The 16543-nt window shown below is 40.4% G+C and overlaps 3 protein-coding genes across 4 annotated transcripts; 2 read left to right on the plus strand and 1 right to left on the minus strand.

Moving 5' to 3' along the window:
* Positions 1-68: 68 nt before the first annotated feature.
* fbxo31 (F-box protein 31) lies at positions 69-8561 on the plus strand. 2 transcript variants are annotated; one of them, XM_049724251.1, is made up of 10 exons: positions 69-582; positions 2398-2469; positions 2843-2929; positions 3276-3352; positions 3424-3591; positions 3699-3773; positions 3903-4012; positions 4458-4611; positions 5485-5825; positions 6671-8561. In XM_049724251.1, exons 1-10 carry the CDS (start codon positions 198-200, stop codon positions 6891-6893), a joined length of 1692 nt encoding a protein of 563 aa, XP_049580208.1. In that variant the 5' UTR covers positions 69-197; the 3' UTR covers positions 6894-8561. The 2 variants fall into 2 exon arrangements, with proteins under 2 accessions (XP_049580208.1, XP_049580209.1); XM_049724252.1 differs by lacking the exon at positions 2843-2929.
* A 242-nt stretch (positions 8562-8803) lies between these two features.
* Positions 8804-13692, minus strand: ces2b (carboxylesterase 2b). The gene is made up of 13 exons (XM_049724253.2): positions 13480-13692; positions 12743-12935; positions 12522-12663; positions 12212-12345; positions 11032-11185; positions 10847-10951; positions 10667-10765; positions 10411-10554; positions 10255-10332; positions 9651-9795; positions 9431-9580; positions 9282-9354; positions 8804-9188 (listed from the first exon to the last, which is right to left on the minus strand). The coding sequence occupies exons 1-13, from the start codon at positions 13553-13555 to the stop codon at positions 9002-9004; spliced, it is 1680 nt and encodes a 559-aa protein (XP_049580210.1). The 5' UTR covers positions 13556-13692; the 3' UTR covers positions 8804-9001.
* A 41-nt stretch (positions 13693-13733) lies between these two features.
* Positions 13734-16449, plus strand: LOC125971209 (cilia- and flagella-associated protein 20-like). Its single transcript, XM_049724255.1, has 8 exons — positions 13734-14065; positions 14148-14235; positions 14317-14480; positions 15295-15374; positions 15478-15589; positions 15679-15867; positions 16163-16275; positions 16342-16449. The coding sequence occupies exons 3-8, from the start codon at positions 14376-14378 to the stop codon at positions 16382-16384; spliced, it is 642 nt and encodes a 213-aa protein (XP_049580212.1). The 5' UTR covers positions 13734-14065; positions 14148-14235; positions 14317-14375; the 3' UTR covers positions 16385-16449.
* The last annotated feature ends 94 nt before the right edge of the window (positions 16450-16543 follow it).

Below are 16543 nucleotides of genomic sequence, written 5' to 3' on the forward strand. Positions count from 1 at the left end.
GCGTATTTTGTAAACCCTCAACAGCAGCACTATGCAAATCCTTAGCTGACGCGAGATGTATCCCCGTCCTTCCACTTGCTCCACTCTCTCCAGCGGTGTCCCACGTTGACGTCGCATTAGAGGACGAGATCAAGCACACTGCAGCGGAAACACGAGTGGAATCGAGTGATGTAATGTCGCCTGCCTCCTGACCACGGATGGCTGTTTGTGCCAGGCTCTGCGGAGTGGGGCAGTCGCGGAGGTGCCGAAGGCGACCGCGGCAGAATCAGCAAGAACAGGCAAGCGATTCGGACATGGACGAGGAGGAAGAGGAGCGCATCGTGGGCCAGAGGCGCGGCGACGCCGGCTGCGGTAGAACGGAAAGCGGCGTCAACACTACAGGGCCGAGCCGGGCGCATCGCGGCGTAGGACACGGCACGGAACACCCGCACCCGCAGACCTTGTCGGAACTACCGCCGGAGCTTTTAGTAGAAATCTTCTCCTTGCTTCCCGGACCCGCGCTACCCAACGTCGCCCTTGTCTGCAAGAAATTTAGACAAATCCTCAACACAGAAACCATCTGGAGAAGGCGGTGCATGGAAGGTATTAAGACAGCAGCGAGAACAGGCCTGCTGCTAACCTCTTGTTGTTACATCGCGTAAACGTCACACGACGTGACATTTTACCGTGCGATAAATTAGATGAGTCCGGTGCAGCGTAAATATTTATTGGCAGTGTATTGATCGGGAACGAGAAGGCCCCGACAACCAGCTGTCAAAGCTAATGTGAACCGGCTGACTTTGTTTACAGGCCCTCCTCAGCTCGGCAATCCCACTGCAGTGGGCTAGGCTGCCCTTCTATGGAAGGTCCTCCGGTTATACTTAGATCTGTGTTTCCCAACCTTTTATTTAGGCAAGGTGCACATTTTGCATGAGATGACTATCACTCAATCTCGCTTTGAAATGTACACACAAATAATCAATTTGAAATTTGGCCCTGTTAGTTGAACAAAATCTTAGATATTCTGTTTTAAGGAAGGAAACAGATGCTATTTATCCATCTAATCATTCTGTCATTATACATTGCTGGTATGGATAGATGAACAAAGATACATTATCAGTCGTAAACAATTTTGGGACCTAACCACGGCAACTCATTAAGCATTTCCTATGGAAAGGTTAAATGGCATAACAGTTTCAGCTTTCAGTGCAAACAGCAAGTTACTTGGAGACCAGCTGACTTATTAAATGTGTGAGAACTCTGAGTTGTGTGTTAGGAACAGTTTAATCAATAGTTCTGTGCTAGTGCGTTTCAAGATGGAGATGGCATTCAAAGTTCCATTTTAAAATCGAGGAACTCGCTCCGAAAGCCAAAACTGCTAATAAACAAGTGCCACTTGTCAACTGAGTTTTGAGTTTAATACGCTTGCAATGCTGTTACAAGGCGTTACATGCTGACCGGAAGCTAACATGCCACCCTACAGCGATCGGGAAGTGCTAAGTGCACAAAGTCCATGTGCTATCCATTAATCTATCTAGATTAATGGATAGCACACTACAAGTATGGAACCACAGGTTTAAATCTAGCAAGCCGACAGCCTTTATATATTTATAATACAATCCTGTTGCATGAGATGTGTTGCAGCTGTGTACCGATACTGCACAACACGCTGTGGAAAAACTTCAAAATTCAAGTTTGACACTGCGCAGCTTAAAAAGACAGCAATACTTGACTTGCACCATCTATGATGAAATTTGCTGTCACCCGTTGAGCAGCTGTCTCGTGATTCAGAATTGGAAAAGGAATTTATTGCCCTAAGACTCACTCTGAAATCCAAGCTGAAGATCTAAGATATAGTGAAGCCTCTTGTACTGTAGCAAAATACACGAAATGACCAAAAGTCTTAAGGCACTGTCTGTTACACTTGTAGAAATTGAAATATGTATGTCTTAATGGACCTTTTTTGGTGCACTGAGGCAAAGCGGAAAAGAAGAGACCTTTTCCAAACTGACCTCTCACAAAGAGATAGCCTTCCTGTTAATGCCGATTCAAAATTGATTCAAAATTAAGGGGGATGTAAACGAGGTTATGGTGGGCTGTGTTCCACCTCTTTTATCGTCATTGTGTAAGATTGTCCAGTTTGAATACATAGTAGCATATTATACATTTGTGATTGCACGGCTTCAGAAGCTGCTTGATTCCCCTCATGTCTCTTTGGGTCACGTCTCCAGGTAGCGGTGTTGCTACCATGAAATTTCGCTAGTCTGCCACACCACTTCATTAAGCTGTTGCTTTTAATATCACCGTCAAAAGGCGTAAAATCCCACTGTGCATAGTATACTAATTTCAATAATGGAAGTGCCCATCCCTTCTGGTTATAGTTTTCATACTGTATATGTATTTCTTTTTTTTCTGCAGAATTCCACATAAAGGAGGATCTGAGAAAGACAGAAGTGGGTGGAGTTTCTAGCCGAGACCTCTATGTGAAACGTGAGTGAAATTGTTTTACAGTGAAACTATAAATTTGTTATTACTTATACGTCATCAATGTTATTACGGAAATTTGATTTGCAATACTTACTCATATGGAATGTAGTATATAGGCTCATGTTAAGTCATTTTAATTCTCTCTCCAGTGGGTCCTTAAACATTTTCTTTTCTGCATCCCTAAATATGTTGATGTTTCTTACATGAAGTACTTTAGTGACTAGAAATTATTCCTGGCAAAAGCCTCGGTCCTTTATATTTGGGTATATTGATTCAATTTTTGGGCACATTGTGCACACATTCACTTGAGTGCCTCGTTGATCAGAGCTCACCTGGATCTGTGGCTCCTCTACATGCCTGTGTTGTGACTGTCTAGGTGTTAACCCACGAGTGAAGTCTGGGCGCTTTGTGAAGCTCCTTCCGGACTACGAGCATATGGACTATAAAGACGTGTACACACACCGTATGTACACGGGCCCTGACTTATTGCCTACATCACGCTGGCCTTTGTGTGTTTGTTGGGGGTGCTACTCATGGTGTAATTTTGATTGAAAGTGTTCTGCTTTCTGTGTGAATTGCAAATGCTTTTAGTGTCAGAAATAGAGACGTAGATTTATAGAGTTATGTTGAGCATGTTGGCAGCGGGAAACTCAATCCCATTACATATTCCTTTGAGGTTTCACACAAATTGAACCCTGTACTCACTGAGACTGGGAAAGAAATAACGTGTGCAGTGTGCCCTCACGTAAAGTATGTGCACAGCACTATTTGGAGTACTGATTACGGTGCATTGTGTTCTTGTGTTGCAGTGCTTCATCCATACAGGCACATTTTGGGATTATGGCAGCCTGACATAGGCCCTTACGGGGGGTTACTTAACGTTGTGGTAAGCATGACTTTGAGATGGAAATCATTGGGAAATGCAATATTAAGAGACAGATGTTTGACAATTCCAAGGTTGATGGGCTGTTCATCATCGGCTGGATGTATTTACCACCACACGACCCTCGTGTGGAGGATCCCATGAGAAAACGACCTCTCTTTCGTATCCACTTGTGGGAGAGCAAGAAGGCCACTGTGGAGTGTATGTATGGACACAAAGGTCCCCACAAAGGAGACATCCAGGTGAGCAATTACACACAACGTAAGAGAAACCAGAACATGGAATAAATTAGATTCCTAAATGTCAATGTGATAAGTATTTAATTTTTCTATTATGTTTTTATTTGTAGACTGTCAGGAAGGATGAATTTTCAACAAAATGTAACCAGACGGATCATCATCGCATGCCAGGAGGCAGACAGGAAGTAGGTCAAATCAAAAGTTACTGTATTTCCTCTGGTTTGCGATTTTTTTTCTTCCTGGAGTGGTTTTATTTACTTCAAGTCAAAAGTCATACAATTCAGCATTCAGGTGGTCTGTGGATGTTTGTGTAGGAGTTCAGGACATGGCTGGAGGACGAATGGGGCCGGACGCTAGAAGAAATCTTCCATGAGCATATGCAGGAGCTCATCCTGATGAAGTTCATTTACACCAGCCAATATGAGTATGCAACATTTGCATGCACAGGTTTTTACTTCACATACTTTGTGACTCGTGATTTTTTTGCACTTAAAATTCTAATATTGCTGCACGGATTTGAAAAATTCTTAAACTATTCTATATTCGGTTATAAATAAATATGATAAGGCTTAATTTTGATTGTCACTATCAAAGAGAGAATAAATAATGGATCAAATTGTCTGCCTGTACAAAGTGAACACATTTCAAAACGTCCATTCACTAATGTGTATGGCTGGCTACATTTCTTGATTTGAAAATTTGGCCCACCTGAATTTGTATTTGAATAGCCTTGGTGTACTGCATTTACAAAATACTGATCATACTACGCATGTGTAAATTTGACTTGGACATCTTTACCTGATTAAAGTCCGAGAAGAAGTAAATCATTGAATAATTGGTCAACAATCTCCATTATTTTCTCTTGTCAGCAACTGCCTAACATACCGACGGATCTACTTGCCTCCTCCAATGCCCTCTGACTTGATTCAGCCAGGCCTCTTTAAAGGCACCTATGGCAGTCACGGTTTGGAGATTGTCATGCTCAGCTTTCACAAGACCTCGGCAAGGGCCACCAAACTCACTGTAAGTCACTGCTCTCCTACAGTATCTCAGATATCAGCCAACTGGCTGTTGGTTTTTGCCTTTAATGATTTGCCTTTTGCTGTGACTAGTCTTGGAACACAAAGAAAACACAGGGTTTTTGCCACTGTCACACACCACCTGTGTTGTCAATTATTAACAAATGCCCAAACTCAGTGATTATCCTGGGTAATACATTTCATACTATGCAAGATACCGTCGCACTCAGCCAGCCACGTTGCCAGTTTTAAGCATCTGAACTGCAAACTAAATAAACTACATAACTTTTAACACATGGAGTATTTTTTTTTTTAACAAAATGAAAAAAGTGAACATGGGGAAATATTAAAATATTTTTTACAAATGTAGAATATGAAAACAATGCAATATAGTTTACCGTCTTAAGTGTTTTAGCAGGCATTCAAGATCCCAAACAAACAAATTGAACAGATTGTAAGATACAGTGCTAACATCACTGCATCTTGCAAATGTGCATCGTCAATGACACGACGAATTGCTACGTTGGTCTGATAGCTGCACTCCTGGTCAGTAGCAGCTAAACTGCTAATGCTACGTGTGTTGGCAGCAGTATTTTCAGACTTGCTCACATTTTCATGCAACCTATACTTTGAGAAAGGACCAGAATATGAAAATGTTTAACGGATGCCAGTCTCAGTTGTTCTCCATTGCGATCATAATACAACAGAGCATGATTGGGTGATTGTTTAGTTTCCACGACATCAGGCACGGCAGATCAAGAAATTCATATGAAATACAATAAACATGCTATTTTCATCAGATGTCAAGAAGGGCTCCTAATATAAATAGAAATGTGTAGATGGTTTAAGGTAACTGAATTTTGTATTATATGTGCAGGGAGACCCCAACGTTCCCGCTGGGCAACTGACTTTGGATATTGACCTGGATCAGCCGCTTATCCTTCCAGACTTGGAACATCAGCGTAATCTAGAGGAGCTGTCACGCCTCGTAATGGGAGTGCATGAACAAGTACAGAGGCAGGTGAGGGAAGGGACCTCTGAAGGCGCTTGTGGTGATGCTGCTGCAGCAAACGTGGCAGAGGCCAATCGTGGCGTCACTTCTGACGGCTGCCAGCCGGGTCCAAGTGCAGACACTGGTTCATCTGAGAGCCAACCCTTCGTCCTGCCCCTCGGAGTCATGGCTCGCAATGAAGTGTACCCACGCATTTGCAGAAAATGGTAAGAACATCTCAAATGTATATCGTATACGCATTCTCAGTGACAGAGTGACAAGTGGAACAATAAATGCTCTTCCATTAATTGGCAAAAACCAGAGGAACATTTTACTGCTCAAAATTTGCTCTTCTATGGCTCAGGAGACACATTTCAGAGTCCCACCTCAGCCTCGTTTTGACTTTCGTCTCCAGTGTTTTTCATGCGTTTCTCCTCCAAAATTCATGGGGAAAAATAAGTAAGAACTAGTCATCAGAGTGACTCATACTTAATTGCGAAACCTTGGAAATTTCAAGTATCATCAATTGCTCCTCTATCGCTCATTAAAAGTGATAATTAGCAATACTGCTTTGACCTCTAATTTAAATCCCAATTTCACAGCCAGCACGCTCTTTGAAGGCTCCGAGTAGTGATTCTTGACTAGTAGAGCAACCTAACATCTCTTACACAGTCATTCGGCTTTATAATTGCAAATGGCAAATAGGCTGACGAATGATTTTACCTTTTGGGATGATTAAATATTCTGGATCTGACTGAATCTTAATATTTTTCATTCAAATGAAACAAAGCATGCCGGCTGTAAATTGTTGTCGTTTGTTATGTCTCGTTGTTTTATTGTGGTTGATAAGTGAAACTGTGTCAATCACAATACAATACTTCAAATAGAAAAAAACAGAAGACCTTTGTAACCTTCAATGAGACATTTTCAAGCAATTCATTCTACTTAATTTAAAAAAATGCAATGTGGATCACAATCTAATCAGTCTGATAGTTAAAATAGTGTCAATATTGTGGAGAGTTTACTCTACTATCTCAGATATTGACTGAAGAATTTGTGTGCCATCCATCAGCTTCTATGGGACGGGTCTGATTGCCGGGCATGGCTTCACAAGTCCAGAGCGCACCCCGGGTCTATTTGTGCTGTTTGATCAAGATCGTTTTGGTTTCATCTGGCTGGAGTTGAAGTCTTTCAGTCTCTACATTCGCCTGACGGACAACCTGCCCCACGCACATGCGCCAAACTTGGAGCGATTCGAGGCCATGCTGCGCAACATGCAGTCTTGGACGTCATGAGGCCCCAAGCTTTAAATCCCTTTCTGGCAATACAATAAATCATAAGAATAATAACAATAAAAATAACACTACACAGTACATTATACCTCGCTCTCATCCCCACAGCGGTACATATTGGTTTGTGGCATGATCTTTTCCAGCCTCTCTTTCTCAAATCTTTTGTTTCACTGGCTCTTAAGGGCAGGTTTATCACTTTGACCCATCTTGAGTCATGTCGCTCCAGTGCCGCGGGGAAAAAAAAAAAAAGGGTCACAAGTGTGTTTATATATATATTTATTTATTTATTGACATCCTCCAGGTGAAACAGAGGTACGATATTGCTTACCACTTATGGCTCAATCTTTATGTGCCTCTGATTCTCAAATCATGTCTGTACTTAGTAGTGTTTGAAGAAATAATGGCGTAAAACGCATTTCCATTCAGTGCCCGCTATGTTTTGTTCTACGACATGCTGCATTTTATTTGGCTTTGCAGCAAACTATTTTTAGGAACAAGTATGCCTTTCAATTTAGTTTTTGAATGACATGATATTAAATATACAGCTTCTCAGGTATTTTTTGTCATGAAATTGTGAATCACAGGACGGCCCTTTCATCTATTTGTTGTCAGAGCTAGTTAGGTTAAATCAGTTTTAAAGCTTGCCCAGTTGGAATAATGTGGCTCTCACAACAGGGCGTCTGCCAAACAGATTGCAAAGGAATTGCTCTCTTATCAAACAGTGTAGCTCTGATTATTGTTTGATTTGTGCTCTTTGAGCTTTAGTGATAATATTTTTAGTGAAATGCTTGGGCTCTTAAAAATTATTTAAGCACGCCTTACTTGAAAATGTCAGTTGAAAACATGTCTTGGAAAAGTATAATATAAGCTATACATTCACTGGATTCATTCACTGTATGAAATTATTATTGGCAGATTTTTTATTTTTTTTTGCAAGATACAAAATTGCAAAATCCGGTGTATGTATCATCATATTTGTACTTTAAATGTTTGCCTCACCTTGTTATCCCATTCCCAACTTTCCTTTTTAAAATTTATTTCACAACACCGCGTAGCTCAGGTGTGCCCAGATCCGGTCTCCGAGAGGCCCTATTCAGCCTATTTTTGACGTATCTCTATTCCAACACACCCGATTCAAGTGATCAGGATCGTCATTAGGCTTTTGCAAACCTTGCTGATGAGCTGATCATTTGAATCAGGGGTGTTGGAGAAGGCATATACTTACAACAGGCCGGATGGGGTCTCTTGAGTACAGGACTTAGGTACCCCTGGACTTACAGGACATTGTAGAACCCAAAATCATTTACCAAGTATTGTGTATATTATATGTATGTCATGTTATGGCTTGATGGCTTTGCCCAGTAGCTTTTCTTCTACAAGTGCACTTTTCTGGGCAGTATAGTAACTCATATTTAAAGAAAGGGCACACTGGGCAGCACATTCGTAGTAGACTGCAGCTATACTAACATTTGCAAAAATAAAAATATGAGCTTTTGTCTTGTTCATCTGAACCTAAATATATGGTTCAATAAATTTTCCTATCTGCAAACCATTTGTACCAGGCTATTTAATTGGTATACCTTAGTGTTGCTTTGTACTCACCTGCGGGGCTCATTTGGAGTCATTTCCAACTCTTAAATTGTACAAATTAAACTGAGTCGTTTTCTTTAACTGTAGGTTTTTGTGGTTTTCTTTTGAGTTTACAACCAAGACATTTGCAATATTTTCTACGGCGATCTATGTGGTACTACGATTATATTTTTTTCATGATGTAATTATAGTGGACTGCACCTATAGCACCATTACCATCATTCATTCTCCAGAAAGGGGTACACGTTTGGTTTCGTCAGTCACTTGTTAAAATCCCAAATTTTCATATAGTCTTCACCTAATTATATATAATATGAATAAACAATGGTCACACAATGTTTAATTGATGTAATTAAAATGTTCTGGACGTAGTTCTCAACGCATTCATAGTTCTCATGACACTCAAAATCAGTTAACACCTACTGTATGTCACGATGAACCACTACATTAAACTTACAGTATCAGAATATGTGATCTGAAAAAGACAGGTCAAAAAGAAAAAGTGAAAAAATGCAAGCCTTCTAAAATTCATTGTGATCCGTCTTCTCCTGATGTTGTCGAACCTTCTCTGGGATGGTCTGAGTCATGAAGACGAAGCGATCCTTTTTCAGGTGCTGGGAAATTACCTGCTCCTTTGCCCTTATTTCCAGGTACTTTTCTTCTTTTTCATATAGAGGCCAGTGAGCAAGGCCATCACCATTCGGTGACCTACATGGATGCAAAGTACAGTCAAGCTTGTCTTAGTAGTTGTTTCATTCTGTTTGGATCTGAATTAAACAGGAAGGACTTTTGGTTAATTACCCCGTCCGAGCAAAGTTGCCCCAGTAGGCCATCATTGTTCGGCTAAGTTGATCTTCTTCCTCCAGGCATGTATCTGAAATGGAGAGCTTTAGTGAAACACTTTGCACTCAAAGTAAACATTGTATATGAGGTGTCAAACGAGGTCCCACCATTTAGTCGGATATGGGTTGTTGTAAAGCACAACCCAAAAACTGTAAAGATTTCATCTCCATGGTCACACCCTACAAAGTTTGGCCTTTTTGCCTTCAAGAAATGAGGCGGATGCTGGTACTCATACAAGTACACACGTGCGCCGGCATCTAGAGATAGAAGAATCGACAGTTGGTTGCCACTGACAAATTGATGGGAATGTTTGTGCATTCGCAGTACCTCTGTGAGCATTTAAAGACTTAATGGCGGGAATGGTGAACAACAAATCCCCAAAGAACTCGGTAAAACCATCTCGATTTTTCTCTCGATCTTCACCAGTTCCGATATATTCCTCTAACATTAAATCCATGATGAGGGTTTGGGGCTGAAGAAAATTAATGACACTTTAAAAGGGAGGGCAACTGCAAAATTCTATTTGTAGTAATATGTTCTGTGCAGCCCAACGAGTCAAAATACAGTGTTCTGATTAATGTTTGTGGAATATGAAATTAACAGGCAAAATCCTCTTGTTTCGATTCATCTCAGGCGGTGGCCATTTTGGTACGGCTCAGCAGTTTTCTGAAGCTGAACAATGTTTGGTTGTGACCTGAGGCCTGGCAACTGTGATGTTATTTTCGGTCGACAGCGAGTGGCAAAATGGCCTCAACCTGAGATTTTGCTGCTTAACTCATATTCCTCAAACACAACATTAATTAGAATGCAATATTTAAACTAGTGGGGGCACATAATATATATTATTGTAAAGAAAATTTGGGGGTTGACTTCCTCTTTAAGAAAAACTCAGAATGATGAAGTAAAGAATGGCAAGCATCAAAAGCCTTACATTGGAGTTGAAGATCATCATTAAGTTTACAACTTGCTCCCGGTCTAGTCCTTCAGTCCAGTTTGGTGGAGCCATGTACTAGGAAAAAAGGAAGAAGTGATGAGATTTTCATGAGTCTCAGAGACTGCAGAAACATACCATACTAGTCACACTTACAGAAGGAATTAACCAGCCCCCTTCATGATCATTAATACCTGTCATGAATGGGACATTTTGAATCTCATGCTTCTCATATAGCTCATTTACTGACTTTGTCAGAAAATGTCCATCTATAGTTACGGCAATTCTTAGTGTTGGATCCTGAAAAAAAAAAAATTAGATAATAAATAGCAATTACAAAAAGTGGGCACATTATTGATACAAATCAGTCTTTTTGCATGATAGCTCATGAGTCTAAATCAATTTCGCATACCTGTGCAAGAGTCAAAAATAGATCCAGATCAAGGTTTCTCATGCAGGCAGCAATCGTCTGTGTGCTTTCAATGCTACATTCGGATGCATTTGCAACAACCTGAAGATGCACAACAAGAACTCATCAGTTTGAAATGTTACATTCAAACCAAACTTTTTAGATTTTAGACTTTTGATCAACCTGTGCTCCTGGTAAAGGATCATTTATCACCAACATATCCATTGCAGCAGTGCCACTTTCAGCAATGGCTCGATGGAACAGTCCTTTGGATAATGGTGATAGAAGCTGTATATAAACCCAAAATGACTGCATCAAATCCCCTGTCACCATTTCAGTATTAGAATTTCAGTATTAGTGATTCTCACCAACAGGGATACGCTCACTCCACCAGCAGACTCCCCGAAGATGGTGACTGATGCTGGGTCTCCCCCAAAATTGTGAATGTGATTTTGGATCCAGCGGAGGGCTTCAACCTGGTCCAGCAGACCAAAGTTACCAGACATCTGCTCGTCTCCGGTACTATGTAAGAGGTACATGACTACAAGTTATGACTGTTGCTCACATATGCTTTAAATACCTCCAAGGTCATACAGTATTTGTGATGAGAGACCATCACCATTTTTTTTAACGACGGATGACATGAAAAACGTCAGCAGATCTGGCAACATCTCAGTGCAGCTGGGTTCAATTTTTCTTTGGCTTTCTACAAAGCTAATTGCAAAAGAAGTACCGTATTTTCCGCACTATAAGGCGCACCGGATTATAAGGTGCACCTTCGATGAATGGCCCATTTTAAAACTTTGTCCATATATAAAGCCATATAGTTGGACACACCTGCTGTAGTGGCTCAATATTGGTCCATATATAAGGCGCACCAGATTATAAGGCGCACTGTCAGCTTTTGAGAAAATTGGAGGTTTTTAGGTGCGCCTTATAGTGCGGAAAATATGGTAACAGGGTCAACAAGCTTTTAAGAAATTAAGAATTTGAAAAAGAGGACAGTATACACTAGAATTCACTTGCGTTTGCAGACACGTATACAAAAAGGGAGCACAAGGGGAGTCCAATACTACCTACGATGCAAAAAAAACATGCAGGATTTATCTGTAGGATCAAAAGTGGACGTCAAACTGGCTGTCAGAACATGTTTGAGTACTCATGGTTAACTGGAACTTCATTCAAAGCCAGCTGTCATATTTGTGTGATTATCCTAATACTGTGCAAACTTTATCTATACTTAATTACACTTGGCTTCTTCATTCAAGTTAATATCTTGGTTGTTTACAGCAAACATTACTCTCAAAGTCCAAACTGATTTGGAGGTAATCTGATCTGTCCCGCCTACAGATGATCTTAATGGTTGATTAATTGCATATCCTTGACTCTTTGTATCTGGAGTGTGCATAACTGTATACTCTGCCTTTTGCCCATAGTTAGGCAGGATAGGCTCCTCCCTACAATACTGACCAGGATGAGCGGTTTAGAAGACAGAGGGTTTCATTGCATGCAATTGCTGTTTTGAAGAATGCAATTCATATTTTTTACCTGAGAAAGCCCAAAACTCCCAAGCGATATTGAATCAGCACAACAACCACATCCTGGTAAGCAGCCAAGGCGGATCCGTCATACACTGAAGCTGATCCCAAAGAAAAACCTCCTCCATGGATCCATGCCATGACCTAGTCAGAAATAAATCAGCCCAAAACACATTTTTAACAGGCCTATGTTGAACTTAACATTTATGGACCGTTAAGCATTCATAATGTAATGACTCAACCTAAATCTTGCGTACAAGTAAGAAATTGAACAACAGTTGAGGCATAACTGGAGTATGAGTGCAAACATTGGTTCTTACTGGGAGCTTTGCATCATGAGGCCTGTTTGCAGGAGTATAAATGTTGAGGTAAAGGCAGTCCTCTGAAACGTCCGGGATTTCTTGTGCTCTGCCACCAATCACCTCCATTAGATCAAGAAGGAACTGTCTATGTTGAATGCACCTGAGGAAAGAACATTAATGTAACAATAAAAGTAAGAAACAACACATTTGTCACACAACTGGAGCACAATTGTGCTTACATTGGTGGCTGCCTGCTGGCATTTCTCACTCCTTCCCATCCCTCCACTTTCTGGGGTGGAGCCAGTCTCAGACCAGGGCCTACAGGTGGCTTGGCAAATGGGACACCCAAGTATGCATTGACCCCCGTCTCCTTCCCTTTTACATTCACATGCTGTCCTTTCAGGCTGCCAAGCTCCGTGTGAATGACAGGTGCTGTCAAGATCATAGTGATGAATCAAAATTATGTCATTATCATTGATCATGAACAGCCAAAACACACTTATCTGATATTATTGACTGGTGTTTTTTTTTTTTTTTCTTCTTCCTAATACTGGGCAAATCAGATAACGTGGTGGAGTAGGGTGGTGGGGAAGGGGGACCTTACAGGTCATGTTACTAGCGAAGAAATCGCTAGACAATGTCAGACAAATTGCTGGACAGTTATGGAAAATCCCAGAACATCATATTACATAAGTAAGGTTAGTAGTACAGAGGTGACTGGTGTGCAGGTTTGTGTTCCAATTACGTCATTACGGTGATTCAAAAATATTGTAACGGAAAGAGAATCCTTCTAGTTTCTGCATGAGCAAGAGAAGAAAACAAAACAAAACAATAATCTTAAACAACTAGGAGTGCCAAGTTCTTTTGGACACGAGGTCAGCAGCATCAGTAGAATTTGCTTTTACATACTGAAGTTTAGTTCCATGTACTGTATGGAAACAAGAATATAAATTTCAAATGATGGAATGTAACTCACCATCACTTCCTGCTGCAATACATAAATAGAATAAAGCTGAGAGGAAGCAAAGCGTTTCCTCTCGACGGAACTTCATGTTCCTGGTTGTGCGAATGTCAACGCTGTGATCGGGGCTTTGTGGAATGTGAAAAAGTGTGCCGAAGTCCGCGGCCCTTTGCACTCTTCCCTCACTTGCGCGGGTTGTGGTGCTCTTGCTGCTTTATTGGCAAGGGAGCGCAACAAGCTCGTCCTGGCAGTAGCCGACTCCGCCCCCACTCTGCGCACACTGGGCTCTGGTGCTGTTGCTACTTTATTGGCAAAGGAGCGCAACCAACTCGTCCTGAATTGATATTAGACGCTAGATTGATTGAATTAAACCTTTGCATTTTTAAATGGCATTTTTAAGTTTATATTTCATGGTGAAGGTATTTAATTTTGGCACTTTCGCTCCTCCATACTCCCCAATGTAGCCGCCATGGAGTTTTATCGTTTACCGGAGTTGCGACAGCATGCTGTCATAAATGATATTTGTATTTATGAGATTAACAGTTTTCCATTTGCATTGTATTTATTTATTCACTAATCGGATGACATTTCAACAAAGCTGGTTGGTGTGTTTTAAATTGTCGTCTTTGAAAAACCCGGAGCTTTAGGAAGTAAAAACTTTTAAACATGTTGCCTTTCGTCAGAGTCAATTAATTTTACGAAGATAAATGGATAAACTGAGGAAACAGAATGACGATTATGCCATCAAGACGCGCAGCGTGTGGCTGAAAGGTATGAGGTGTGCTTGTTTTCTTTACGTGTGCTTGAGTGCCTTTGATTGAGTGCTTTTGCTCAGCATGCGGACCTTTTCAGCACACTTACAACAACAACAAACGTGCTACTGGATGTCTGACCCAATCGGGTCCCGGTGAATGGGACTGAACACGCACAACATGTTTAGAAGCACTTTTCAAGGTGGATTTCTATCTATATTATACAGCATCGGCAGCAAACCTCTTCAGATATGGGATATAAAGGTAGATCTCTGACAACTTGAACCCTGTCGTCTCCGTCTACGTTTGGTTATTTTCATATATTTCTATACTGCCATCAATACGTTTGATGACGCCTGTGTTATCTCATTGTGGTGCATTCGCTGTTGATTTGATCCTTTAGCACAACATTTGATATTAATTATAACCCGTTATTTATTATTAACAGCACACGTATATAATGTACTCCTATTACGAATGTAATACACCGACGTAAAAAATAGCAGCAATGAGGTTAACATGAATTTTAATCTAAAAAAAAAAGCTTAAAACTTGCATGTTTATATATTTTAATGAATAAATTTACACAACACAATTATTCTACGGTAATTGCAGTGAATAAAATGAATAAACCTCTTCCAAGTGTAGTTTAGGACCATGAAATCATCAATTTACCAGTATTTATGTGCTATTTATATTCTAGTGTAGTTAAATTCAAATTTATTTATACAACACTTAATGACAAAGGTCTCAAACTGCTCTAGAAACCCACAGTTGACAAATATAAACGACATCCCCTGATCTTGACACCACGAGAAGATAAGGTAAAACTAAAACAAAACTAAACCTAACTCTTGGGAAGAACAAAAAACCTTGTAATGCAGTTGTGTAAAATATACAAGTGGGTTATTATCACTGCTTTTCCAACAGCAATACCTTTTATTGTCAATGAGCGTTATGAATGTCTTTTGCTAAATATAGAATTTAAACTATTGTCATTCCTCAAGTTAGTAGAGACGCATAATTGGAGCCTCAGTCTCGCACTAAAATACTACTGCATTTATTTTGTATTTTACAGGTGAAGAATGGTCATATTAAACGAGTTACAGACAATGACATCAACTCTCTGGTGTTGGAGGTGGAGGGTTCAAATGTCAGGTGAGTTCGATTTTTCAGCTCAAATTTTCAGAAAAAGTGCACCGCTGCTAAAGGATTGTCACCTTTGACTTTTCTGTGCCACCACCTCCCTGTGATTCTACAGTACCAACTACATCACATGTCCCGCTGACCCGAGGCAGACACTTGGCATCAAAATGCCGTTTCTTGTGATGATCGTCAAGAAGACCAGGAAATATTTCAGCTTTGAAGTCCAGGCACTGAAACATGTTCAAATTATAGACAGTAACTATTGCTATTCAGGGTTAGCCATAATTTATTGCTCTATTCCCTTCTCCACTTTCAGGTCTTAGACGATCAGAATTTACGCCGGAGGTTTCGGGCAAGTAATCACCACAGCAAGACGCAAGTGAATTCATTTATGTGCACAATGCCAATTAGTGTTGATGATCGCTGGAACCAGTTTCAATTCAACTTGGTAGACATCACCAGGAGGGCCTATGGGACCAGTTATGTGGAGACGCAGCGTGTGCAGGTATGTGTGCGTATGGACAGCAGAGGAAAATGATCACCAAATGCTTGAGAAGAACCCCAGAAATGAGTACAAATAAAAATAAAAAAAACTGCTGTAAAAAAACACTAACAATATTAAAATGTAAAAAGTTAAAGAAAGATGAAGTTCAAATCTTCAAGTCGTCAGGAACACAGGAACGCTCTTTATAAGGCAACGCAAGTAGAGAACAACAACCAAGTACCAAAAAATAATGACTATAGTAAACAACCCATCTAAAAAACTCAGTGTCGTTCTGTTGTGATCTGTTTTCTTTCAGATTCATGCAAATTGTCGTATTCGGAGGGTATATTTCACCGATAAACAGTACACTGAGGATGAGCTCCCACCCGAGTTTAAGCTGGTTATTCCTGTCAAGAGACAGGACGCAAGGTGGGGAAAAAAATACTGAACATTTGGATCATTGGATTTTTTTTTAACTCTTTCTTTTTCTCGCAGCAAAAAGGGAGCTGCTCGACCTCCTCCACCTCGACCGACCTGAACCAAGTTTGAGCACAACTATTTGTGTGTGTAGCCGTTAGTTTAACTTTTAACGTTTAACTTAGTTATATAATAGATGTTCTATTATATTCAAAGTTGAAAATGTTTCTTTTTAGTTGTGTCTTTTCCTATTTTTTTAAACAAATTCCACTTCTTTATT

The sequence above is a fragment of the Syngnathus scovelli genome, chromosome 6 (genome assembly GCF_024217435.2).
Source record: "Syngnathus scovelli strain Florida chromosome 6, RoL_Ssco_1.2, whole genome shotgun sequence".
NCBI lineage: Eukaryota > Metazoa > Chordata > Actinopteri > Syngnathiformes > Syngnathidae > Syngnathus > Syngnathus scovelli.